Consider the following 12432-nt stretch of genomic DNA (forward strand, 5'->3'; position numbering starts at 1 on the left):
TGGTCTCTCCAGTAGTTAGTAAGCCTTCCTGATATACTATTTTCAGGGCATCTTCATCATTGTTCTTCAGATATTCTTCCAAAGCCATTTTTTTTTCTTCAACCATCTGATGTACTTGTAGCATTCCACGCCCACCTATTTGCCTTGGTAGATAAAGTCTATCAATGTCACTGCGTGGATGAAGGGCATGATTCATTGTCATTATTTTTCTGGTCTGCCTATCCATTGCTTTTAGTTCTGCTTGAGTCCAGTCCACTATTCCAGCTGTGTACCTAATGACTGGGATTGCCCAGGTGTTGATTGCCTTTATGATATTTCCTCCACTGAGTTTGGATTTTAAGATCTATTATTATTATTATTATGGATCATCGCACAGTCAGCCAGATGTTCAGTCTGGATTCGGCATTTTGTCCACCTATCGAGTCCTTACCCAGGACCTGGGATAGGCAGATGTGAATGTCTGATGGTATTACAGGATGGAAGCAGTTCCTAGTAAGGCCGCCTTTTGCAATTGACTAATAGCGAATTTGTCAATGCCAATGGTGTTCAAGTGGTGCTCCTGTTGTTTTGGGATTGCACCCAAGGAGCCTATTACTATTGGTACTACCCTTGCTTGCTTTTGCCACAGTCTTGCTATTTCTATTTGTAGGTCTTTGTATTTTGTTATCTTCTCCAGTTCTTTCTCTTCTATTCTGCTGTCTCCAGGCACTGCCACGTCCACTATCCAGACTTTTTTGTCTTTCTTATCGACAATTGTTAAGTCTGGGGTGTTATGTTGCAGGTGCTTGTCTGTTTGAATTCTGAAGTCATCGTCGTCATCATCATCATCATCATCATCATCATCATCATCATTATTATTATTATTATTATTATACCTCCGAGGTTCCTTCCAGCTGTATTCTATTCTTAAATGGATGATTATAAATTTAGGATTACTTGTAAATGCATTCACTCTCCTTACAGCATTCAACAAATCCATCCACCAACTTGCCCAGGGACAATTCCAACTACAGATAGTCCTTGACTTACAGCCATTCGTTTAGTGGTTACAAGAAGACCGAAAAAGTGACTTAGGAACAGTTTTCACAATTACGATAGCAGCACCATCCCCATGGTCACGCGATCATGGTTTTCAGCACTGGCATCTCTTTATGACAGTTGCATGTCCCGGGATCACGTGTTCACCATTTGTACGCTTCCCAGTCGATTCTGACAAGCAAAGTCAAGTGGAGTTTGACACACGTGCGTGCCAGTGCCTGCCGCTCTCACCGACGGAGCTGCTTGCACACACTTGCCTATTATTTGGACGGCCCGGTTGTGAATGGGCCACAGTCCAATACCAGGCTATAACCCGGGCATTGGGGGGCCCCAATTTAGGTGAAATGAGCAACCTAGAAATGTAATAAATAAATAAATACCCCTCCCCATCTTCAAGGGAGGAACGTCTAGATCAGGGAAGAAACACTGGGAATGGGGCATGCTGAATGGGATCAAACACCTCTGACCTTGGGAAGAGTAAAAAAGATATTCTGCCAAACAGGCTACTTACCCATGACACCACACGCCCATTGAAGCAGGGAAGCCTTGCGTTGTCGTCTGAAATTTCCTCTTTCACAACCCTGTTTTTAAAGAGAGAAAGCAAAAAGAAAAAGAAAGAAAGAAATGATATCGTGCACAACGATGCTACTAGGGTCTTCAGAAGGTGAAATATCCTGTGGATCAATACTATGGATAATATCCCTATTTCACGTCCTATGGATAATTCTTAACAAGGAGGATGGATAGTGCTGAAGCATTATGTTCTTCAGCGTTACAACCCTGAAGTAAGAGTCAGAAACCCCAAATTCTCCAAAAATAAATAAATAAATAAAATAAAGTGATTTCGATGTGATGGTGAATTCTTTTTTTGTTGTTGTTGTTGGGCAGCATATTAAATAAAGCTTTGGAATGTGAGGCACAAGAATAGAATAGAATAAGAAATGGAATGGAATGGAATGGAATAAGGAATAGAATAGAATAGGGAATAGAATAGGGAATAGAATAGGGAATAGAATAGAATAGAATAGAATAGAATAGAATAGAATAGAATAGAATAGAATAGAATAGAATAGAATAGAATAGAATAGAATAAGGAATGGAATGGAATGGAATGGAATGGAATGGAATAGAATAGAATAGAATAGAATAGAATAGAATAGAATAGAATAGAATAGAATAGAATAGAATAGAATAGAATAGAATAGAATAGAATAAGGAATGGAATGGAATGGAATGGAATAGAATAGAATAGAATAGAATAGAATAGAATAGAATAGAATAGAATAGAATAGAATAGAATAGAATAGAATAGAATAGAATAGAATAGAATAGTGGTTCTCAACCTGTGGGTCGGGACCCCATTTGGGGTCGAACGACCATTTCACGGGGGTCGCCAAACAAGGCTGTCCGCCATTTTTCCCCCTTTTCTTTGGCCATGCCCCTGACACCCGATGATGTATAAGTGGTTGGGGGTCACCACAACATGGGGAGCTGTATTATGGGGTCGCGGCATTAGAAAGGTTGAGAACCACTGGAATAAAATAAGAAATGGAATAGAATAGAACAGAACAGAATGTGAATGCCTTTTGTGACCTTCTCACAAGCAAAGTCAATGAGGAGGCCAGATTCACTTAACAACTGTGTTACTAACTTAACAAGTGCAGCGATTCACTTAACAAACGTGGCACAGAAAGTCATAAAACGGGGCCAAAATTCACTTCACAAATCTTTCACTTGGGGAACAAAAACTTTGGGCGTGCCTGGCTGAGGAATTCTGGGAGTTGAAGTCCACCAGTCATAAAAGGTTTGAAGACCCCTGCTCAAAAGGGTCACAAAAGGGGTCTTTGTTCCCCCACAGGCAGGCGGCCCTTTGAAAGATGAAAGCAGAAGAAGCTGTCAATTGAGGAGGGTCTGCATAAGCTTTTTTTTGCCTCCATCTAACCACAACTCACTTTGGCTTTCGTTAAGGAGGCTGTCAAACTGGCCCCGCCTCAGATTTCAAGGGCAGGCAGGCAATCCTCACGCTGCTGCCAAAACGGAGTTTGAGGCCTTGAGGAATGTGCTTTGCAAGCAGGAAAACTCATTCCTGCAACAACCTCAACTCAGCAAGAGGGCAAGGAAGGAGGAGGGAGAGGAGGGGGGGCGGCCTTGGGCACTTTCTCCTGCACACCTAGGAGAGAAAAGGATCACCACCAAACCGCTACCACAAACACCACAACTCCGTCATTCCCAAACAATCGCCAGTCTAGTGGACAGGGAAATACGTGGCTTACGGCAAAGTTGACTCAGCACATTTCACATCAATCGGGACAGAGCTGGAGCAAGGGCACCTTGGAGGTCTTCTAGTCTTTTATGGCAGGGGCGTCAAACTCAATGTCATTGGGGACCGCATCAGCATTGCGGTTGCCCTCAGGGGACTGGGGGGGTGTGGCCGGGGGGGGGGGGCGGCCTACTGGGTGGGCGTGGATGGAGTGGGTGTGGCCTACTGGGTGGGCATGGCCAGCTCTACATCGTTTGCATCAAGGGGGCCTGTGGGGGCCTGGGCAGGAGTGGGACAGATCTGAGGGTCTCTGGCAGAAGGGGGTGGGACCGGGGCAAGTGCCAAGGCATGGTCCACTGGAGGAGCCTCACTGTTCCTCTCAGGCCATGCGAGGGGGGGGGGGGGGGTTTGGTGGTGCGGGCTGCCCGGAGCCCTGGGCAGCAGAGGTCAAATGCCCAGCCTGGCCCTTGAGCACCCACGGCACCAAGCCCAGCCCCACTTCCTCAAGACTGCTGCTCAAGGTTCTCCTGGTTCCTCGCTGTTTCCAGACGGCCTTGTGGAGCTAAGACTGAATGCCTTTCAGCATAGATGGCCACCACAAAATTGTACATTGGCTCCCGGCCGGCCTGGGCCAGGGCCAAGGCAGAGGGGGCCGTTCCCTCACTGTTTCCAGGATGGGTCTTATATTAATTTTTGCTCCAAAAGATGCGTTAAGGCTTATTTTCCAGTTAGGGCTTATATTCAGGGAAATACGGTACTAAATGTGTCCCATCACGATCTTAACTGGGGCTTATGTTTGGGGTGGGGCTTATATTACGAGCATCCTGAAAAATCACGCTGGGGCTTATTTTCAGGGAAATACGGTAGTTCTTACTCGGCCTGTATGGGATGGAGGTCAACTTGCTTACAGATAGTCCTCGACTTACAACCGATCCTTTAGCCACCATTCAAAGTTACAGCAGCACTGAAAAAAGTGACGTATGACCAGTTTTTACCCGACCGTCGCAGCATCCCAGTGGTCACGTGATCAACAGTCTGACGCTTGGCAACTGGCTCATATTATATGGCGGTTGCAGCGTCCCGGGGTCACGCGATTCCCCCTTTTGCGACTTTCCCGCCAGCCAAATCAACGGGGAAGCCGGACTCGCTTAAGGACAGTTTGTCCAATTTAACTACCGTGATTCACTTAACAACCGCGGCAAGAAAGGTCGTAAAATGGGGCCAACTCGGCTTAACCAGCGTTTCACTTAGCAACAGACATCTGGGGCTCAATCATGGTCGTAAATCGAGGACTCCCTGTATCTGCATAATTTTTTCGAACACCATGCTTGGGCTGCCTTCCCTGCAGCTCAAACACGACAACTTTGATCAATAGGATAGCCAGATTCTAGTGGGAATCTCAGAAAGAGAGAGAGAGAGAGAGAGAGAGAGAGAGAGAGAGAGAGAGAGAGAGAGAGAGAGGGAGGGATGGAGAGAGAGAGAGTGAGAGAGTGAGAGAGAGAGACTGTTATGAGGGGCTTCAAAGCTACTTTCTTTCTTTTTTTAAACATCAAAGAAAAGGTGTCCCTTTCCCAGTCCAGGAAACCCACTCCAGTTTATTATCAGATCCTGCCAACGACCTTTTCTCTTTGACCAGTGAAATGACTTAGTGGGAAAATAAGCAGATTTAGGACAGGGGTGGTACGCTATGGCAACTTTATGACCTCTGGACTTCAACTCCCAGAATTCCTGAGCCATGCTGGCTCAGGAATTCTGGGAGTTGAAGTCCACAGGTCGTAAACTTGCCCTAGTTATCCACCAATGAGCTAGCCCAGGGGTGGGCAACCTTGGCTCTTTTATGACTTGAGGACTTCAATACCCAGAATTCCTGAGCCAGTCATGCTGATTCAGGAATTCTGGGAGTGGAAGTCTACAAGTCATAAAAGAGCCAAGGTTCCCCACCCTTGAAGCCTATTCTTACAAAAGAAACTCCAAATGGCGTGGCATTCGTAGGAGACGGCCATCGTAGAGCAGCGGTTCTCAACCTATGGGTCGCGACCCCATTTGGGGTCGAACGACCATTTTACGGGGGTTGCCAAACAACGCGATCCGCCATTTTTCCCCCTCAGGGGGCGGTACCGCGCATGCGTGCCGCGTCCGTATGACGGGGGTCGCCGTCACACAAAGGTTGAGAACCGCTGTCGTAGGGGGATGCAAGAGGGAGCATTACCTCACGACCCCGTTCTTCCCAATACAGGTAGCCCTCGACTTACAACCACTCGTTTAGCGACCGATCGAATTTATAACCCTGAAAAAAGTGACTTATGACCGTTTTTCACATTGATAACCATTGTGCACCCCCATGGCCACGTGACCAAAATCCGGGCACTTGGCAACTGGCTCATATTTATGATGTGTCCAAGGGTCATGCGATTTATCCCTTGCGACCGCCTGATAGGCAAAGTCAATGGAGGTGCCGTATTCACTTAACAAACACGCCACTGGCTTAACCAACTGCAGTGTTTCACTTAACAACCGTGACAAGGACGGTCACACAAGGGGCAAACTCGTTCGACAACCGTCTAGATCCGAAACTGAAATTTGGGGCTCAATGTAAGTTGAGGATTACCTATACTTACACAGCCCATCTGGTTAAGCCGGAAAACCCAGGTAGGGTGTGAGGCAGGGTTCGTTCTTAGAGGAGACCCCAGAAGGATATGCCAAGGCTGTAGGAGGGACTGTTAGGTTGGAAAAAAACCACAACCTGACAGGAAAGCTACAGCAAACAGCGTCTTCCAGCCTGCCAAGAAAGCTACGTGGACGGATCCAACTCAACTCAAGAGGAAATTTTATCCTGTGTCAAACCAGATGGTGTGGGGAGTTTCATGGTCATGTGCACCCCCAGTCTGGCAAGGAAAAACGTCACGTTCAGCTCAGAGATCCACACACAACCACCCAGAACAGATTGGGTTCCCGTTTAACTTCATACAACTCTGGTGTTGCCTTGGTAGACAAATCAGACAACACAGCCAAGGGTTGTTTGTAATAAAATGTACTCTGGATGATAAAAATAAAAAATAAATCCTGTTTCACACTTAAGAAGAGCCACTGCCAGTTGGTTTAAACCAGGGGTCTTCAAACTTGGCCCTTTTATGACTTGTGGACTTCAACTCCCAGAATTCCTTAGCCAGGCATGCCTGGCTGAGGAATTCTGGGAGTTGAAGTCCACAAGACATAAAAGGGCCAGGTTTGAAGACCCCTGCTCAAAAGGGTCACAAAAGGTACGCCGGCTGAGGAATTCTGGGAGTCGAAGTCCACAAGTCATAAAAGGGCCAAGTTTGAAGACCCCAGGTTTAAACCCATATTTTGGGCGAGGGGGTTGTCCTTCGTGTCCTTCTGAGCTGGATTACATTATTGCAGACGTTTCATTACCCAACTTGATAACAGCATCAGAAGAAAGGGGGATTTGCTCTCTCTTTATATGCACTTCCTTCTAGCACTGATGATGTTACCTGGTTGGGCAATGAAACAACAAAGCAAACAACCAAGCTCAGAGAGCACCAAGGACCCCACAGTCTTTTCCACTTTTTCCTCCTCCTCCTCCTCCTCCCCCCCACTCCGCCAACCTCATCCCTTCTAGCACTGATGATGTTACCTAGTTGGGCAACAAAACGTCTGCAGGAAAACCACCAAACTCAGAGAGCGCCAAGGACTCCTCATTTCAGCCCTAAGCCTCCTTTATCAAAACCGTTGTTTCTCAACCTTTTTTCACTCAAGGCTCCTTCCATCTTTGTTTTTCTCCTGCGGCACTTCTGTCCAGGTCCCATGACCAGATTAGGACAAAGGACAATAACTGATGCATCATCTAGCATTAACAAGACAATATTTACAATATAATTGTTTTTCTGTGGTCCCCCTGGTTAGATATTTTCCATAGGGACTCCCTTAAAATATCCTAAAGCTACCGTGTGGGGGGGAGAGGATATGGCCTCCAGTGGAGAACTCGATAGTCCTCGATTTACGACCACAATTCAGCCCAAAATTTGCACCGCTAAGCGAGGCAGCCGTTAAGCGAGTTTTGCCCCCTTATACAACCTTCCTCGTCACAGCTGTTAAGCGAATCGCAGCAGGTGTTAAGTTAGCAACATGGCAAGTTAAGCGAATCTGGCTTCCCCATTGACTTTGCTTGTCGGAAGATCGCAAAAAAGGGGACCACGTGATCCCGTCATAAATGTGAACCGGTTGCCAAGCGCCTGTATTTTGATCATGTGACCATGGGGATGCTGCAAACGGTTGTTAAGTGTGAAAAATGGTCAGAAGTCGCTTTTTTCAATGCTGCCGCAGTTCTGAATAGTCACTAAATGAACGATTGTAAGTCGAGGACTACACCTACTTTAAACTATTAAATTTTAATCTGTCTTCCTTCAGATAAGCCCATTTCCTGCAGGCTGGGCCACCAGGACATGCTGTCCAAGGCCGAAGGGGGCTTGGATAGTTTGGCCTTCCAGAGTTTTGCATGTCTCAGGCAATTGTAGTAAACCGTATCTTAGCCTGCTTGTTTATTTTGTCCTTGCTTGTTCTACAAACAGGGCAATTGTGTTTAGTGGAATGTAAATAAAGGATTAATTAGACACCGCAGTTACAAGGAAGGTGGGGCGGGGATCTTAGGAACTTGAGGAGAGAGAGAAAGAAGGAAAGAAGACAAGAAGAAAATTAATTGAGAAAGAAGGCAAGCAAAATAAAATTGGCAAACATTGTGTGTGGGAGTTACTGGCAGCCCGGATAAAGCAGGAAACTATCATTCTTGAAACAGACATATGGTTTTGCTGATGTTCTAACTAGCAGCAACTTTCATCCGACACCCGTTGCTCATGGAGTGTTGTTAAATACAGCTTTGCTTTGTTCATAATTAAGGCTTCTTTCTCCAAGTAGGGGAATACCAAAACAATATAACCAAAACCATCCCTTCCTCTCCCGGAGCTTCATCAGGAGAAAAACCAACATAAACAGAGATAAACAAAATCTCTCGCTTTTTTATCTTTTGGGGCTGATGAGATCCGCCTTGTAAATATTTATTTATCACCCAAGTAAACTCAGGAGAAATTAAGTCCCCCGCTAGCTCCCAGGTTTTCAGATTGTATCATGCCCTTTATTTTTTAAATCTCGGGGATTTTTTAAAGCTCCTGATATTATATCAACTTTTGGCAACCATAGCACTTTTTTTTTTTCTTTAAGCAGAACAATTGTCTTATGTGGTTTTTTTTTTAAATTGTTTGGGAGGAAAGACAGAGCAGTTTAAATATTCAAAAAGACTTAAAAGGTGATGTGGGTTGAAAACAGCATATGGTTATCAAAAGGGAAAATAAGGTAAGATAAGAAGGCACAAGATTTAATCAATGGAAGGTCCTTGACTTACTACCGGTTCGCTTAGTAACCATTCAAAATTAGGGGACTGAAAAAAGTGACTTATGACCGTTTTCCACATTTACAACCGTTGCAGCATTCCCCTGGTTACGTGATCAAAATTCAGGCGCTTGGCTCATACTTATGACGGTTGCAATACCCTCCCGTGCATCTTTTGCGACTGTCTCACAAGCAAGGTCAGCGAGGAAGCCAGGTGCGCTTAACAACCAGATTACTAACTTAACAATGGCAGTGGTTCACTTTAACAACGCCGGCAAGAAAAGTAGTAAAATGGGGCAAAACTCACTTATCTATCCCGCTTAGCGATGGAAATTTTGGTTTTAAGCTAAGACTACCGTTATTTCAAAAGTAAACTGATTGTTATTATCTTTTAGGCCTTAAAGTCCATGCAGACTCCTAAGGCAGAAACACGTCGTTCTCCAAATCCATTAAAAGCATTATCACTTTGCTGTTTAGTTGCGATTTACGATTTCTACAAGAGATTTCACTGTCAAAAGATTCTAGCTCTCTGCTACAATCTTTAACAGTAAGTCCCATTTCTTATTCTTTCCCTCTCTCCCCAATAAACACAGAGATTCCATTATTTCCCAACAGTCAATTTCTTTAAAAATATAACAAGATAGGAAAACTGAAAACAAACTGAATTGAAAGCATGGAGCAAAAAGGAGTGGCGGAGTGGAACTGAAATTTAATGATTTAATACACGGGTGTCAAACTTGCAACGTCACATGACGTGTCGCGACGTAACGCAACTTTTTTCCCATGGCCGGCAATGGGGTGGGCGCGGTTTCGGCGTGACGCATCCAGCCCACCAGCCAGCAGTTTGACACCCCTGAAATAAGTTATTGGATGCTTGCAATGCATGGGAGTTTGAATTAAAATGGCTTAAAATTAATCAAATGCCCTTTTCTTTGCTACGCTGTTAGAACTATTTTATGTCTGCAATGCAGGGGTCTTCAAACTTGGCCCTTTTATGACTTGTGGACTTCAACTCCCAGAATTCCTCAGTCAGTGTGCCTGGCTGAGGAATTCTGGGAGTTGAAGTTAAGTCATAAAAGGGCCAAGTTTGAGGACCCCTGCTGTAATGTCTTGGACAAACCATGATCTTGTTTCACTTTTAGAAATAAAGGCGCTTCTGATCCACACGGTATGGAAACAAAGGAAACTTAGACAAAGATTCTTAGTTGCACAATTACTGCTCCAGATGTTTTGCATATCAGATGATGCTTCCTGAGTTTACATTTTCCTCTTGGTTCTGCAAGCTATGAAGATTACATGATAGCCTGGAAGTGCTGTAGAAAAGAAAGCACCGGGGTCAACGTGCAGAGTTTTTCAATAAGGCCCGAGTTCTCATCCAAGCTTTCATGACAAGTACACCAACTGCTGGCCAGTTACAGAGGATTTTCTGATCCAGCTAGTAAAGAAGAAAAAAATAATAATAAATGGAAGTTATGAAGACATGCTGGGCTTGGAAGCAAAAATGGATTGCATCCAGAAGTGGTGGGTGCTCCATCACTGGACTTTTTAAAAAAGAAACTGAACAGCCACCTGTCTGAAATGGTAAAGGGCAGGGGTAGGCAACCTCGGCTCTTTTATGACTCATGGACTTCAACTCCCAGAATTCTTGAGTCAGCTATGCTATGCTGACTCAGGAATTCTGGGAATTGAAGTCCACGAGTCATAAAAGAGCCGAGGTTGCCTACCTCTGGTATAGGGTCTCCTGCTTGAGCAGGGGGTTGGACTAGAGGACCTCTAAGGTCCCTTCCAACTCTTATTCCGTTATAAGGCTGGAAGATTACCATAAAGTCTGGAGCACTAGGCTACAGTGGGAAATCAAAGCAATGACGCCAATCGTGATAATAGGGAACCAGCTTCGTATTATTGTCAAGAAAACAGCATGGATGAATCCACGCAATTACCAAGAGTTGAATTTAACCTAAATCACCCACATTTTATAAAATACAGAACTCAAACCACTACTGCTCATTGCCCTCAACTTAAGATCCTTCAACTAAGGTGGCTCTTCCTCAGATATGACAAGTAAGCTAAAATAACAGGCAGTTATTATTTATTTATTGGACTTACACGCCGCCACAATCTAACCACATTATCAGCTGAGGTGATCAGCTGTAGATGGCTACACCTTCAGCGATAGATATACATTTTCTGCAGAGAATCATAAGTCTCTTAAATCCAAGAAATAGTTAAGAGCAATTTGTCTGAATGGTATACAGCAGGAGTCCTCAATCTTGACAACTTTAAGACTTGTGGACTTCAACTCCCAGAATTCCTCATCCAGCCAGGGCTGGCAGAGAAATTCTGGGAGTTGAAGTCCACAAGTCTTAAAGTTGACAAGGTTGAGGACCGCTGGTATAAGGTTTCCTACCTGGACTAGAATATCTTCAAGATCCCTTCCAACTCTGTTATTCTGTTAATTATCCCAAGGCTGCTTTTCCAAAAGGCAACTGGACTTTCTTGGTTTTTTTCTTTGAAAACTTTTCACTTCTTGTCCAAGAAGCTCCAAAGGAAAAAAAAACACCAAGAAAAAGTCCACTTGACTTTTGGAAAAGCACCTTTGGGAGAACCATGATTGAGACTCTCCATAGACATCAAGAGCGACTAGCCATAGTTTGCACCAACAATCTCAAAGACCAAACATTTTTTTCCTTAAGGGCCATTTGCTAGAAATGCAAAACAGTCCTATATATATATAAAAACAACCCACAGACAAAGCAGCTAGCCAGAGACCTTCCCATTTCCCTGTTTCTTCATCTGAAGTGGGGTTTGTTTTTTTTTAAACAAGGGACATTAATGGAAACGAAAAAGAACAGACAGAAACCAAAAGTCTGTTGACCACACAAGGATATATGGCTAGACTCCAAGCTGGCCCAATTAGAAATTTCATCCACTCAGCAGAAGCTGAAAGGACCCATTATGATTTCTCTAGGGCCTCTTCAGAATAAAGCATGTCTAGTCCCACATCTATAGACAATGAAACAACAGCTCTTCAGACTTTTCTACTTAAATGGACAGACACACACACACACACACACACACAACATTTTTTGTGCAGGAGGTCAAAAGAACTGGTAGAGAATGTAGAAAGCTTTCACATGAAAGATGCAATCATTTTTAATTTTTAAGAAGAGGCTAGGCAGTCACTTGTCTGAGATAGTATAGGTTCTCCTGCTTGAGCAGGGGACTGGACTAGAAGACCTCCAAGGTCCCTTTCCAGCTCTGTTCTGTTCTGTTCTGTTCTATTTTCTATTCTGTTCTGTTCTATTTCCTATTCTACTCTATTCTATTCTGTTCTGTTCTATTTCCTGTTCTATTTCCTATTATATTTTCCAATTCTATTCTATTCTATTCTATTCTATTCTATTCTATTCTATTCTATTCTATTCTATTCTATTCTGTTCTATTCTGATGCTTTGAAAATGTATTTGAAAAAAAATTACCTCAGAAGGGCTGCAGAAGAAAAGGCCAGCCTGGACGTGCCAGGCCTCACTCCCTCCCGAATTGACCTCAGGAGGCTACCACTTAACAGAATACAGGTAGTCCTCGACTTACGACCACAACTGAGCCCAACATTTATATTGCTAAGTGAGAAATTTGCTAAGTTGAGTTTTGGCCCCGGTTTTGCAACTTTTCTTGTCACATTTGTTAAGTGAATCATTGCAGCTGTTGAATTAGTAACACCATCGTTAAGTGAATCTGGCTTTCCCATTGAC

General features: G+C 44.1%; 1 protein-coding gene across 3 annotated transcripts in view; it reads right to left on the reverse strand.

Annotated features, from left to right (window-relative positions):
* The window catches only part of DVL3 (dishevelled segment polarity protein 3), a 74229-nt gene that overhangs the window by 43666 nt on the left and 18131 nt on the right, over nt 1–12432 (reverse strand). For all 3 annotated transcript variants that reach the window (XM_039347209.1, XM_039347208.1, XM_039347210.1), the window contains exon 2: nt 1550–1619. In XM_039347209.1, coding sequence (XP_039203143.1) covers nt 1550–1619 — 70 coding nt within the window. The remainder of the gene's footprint in view (nt 1–1549; nt 1620–12432) is intronic.

The sequence above is a fragment of the Crotalus tigris genome, unplaced genomic scaffold (genome assembly GCF_016545835.1).
Source record: "Crotalus tigris isolate CLP2741 ecotype Arizona unplaced genomic scaffold, ASM1654583v1 scf7180000018055.714482, whole genome shotgun sequence".
NCBI lineage: Eukaryota > Metazoa > Chordata > Lepidosauria > Squamata > Viperidae > Crotalus > Crotalus tigris.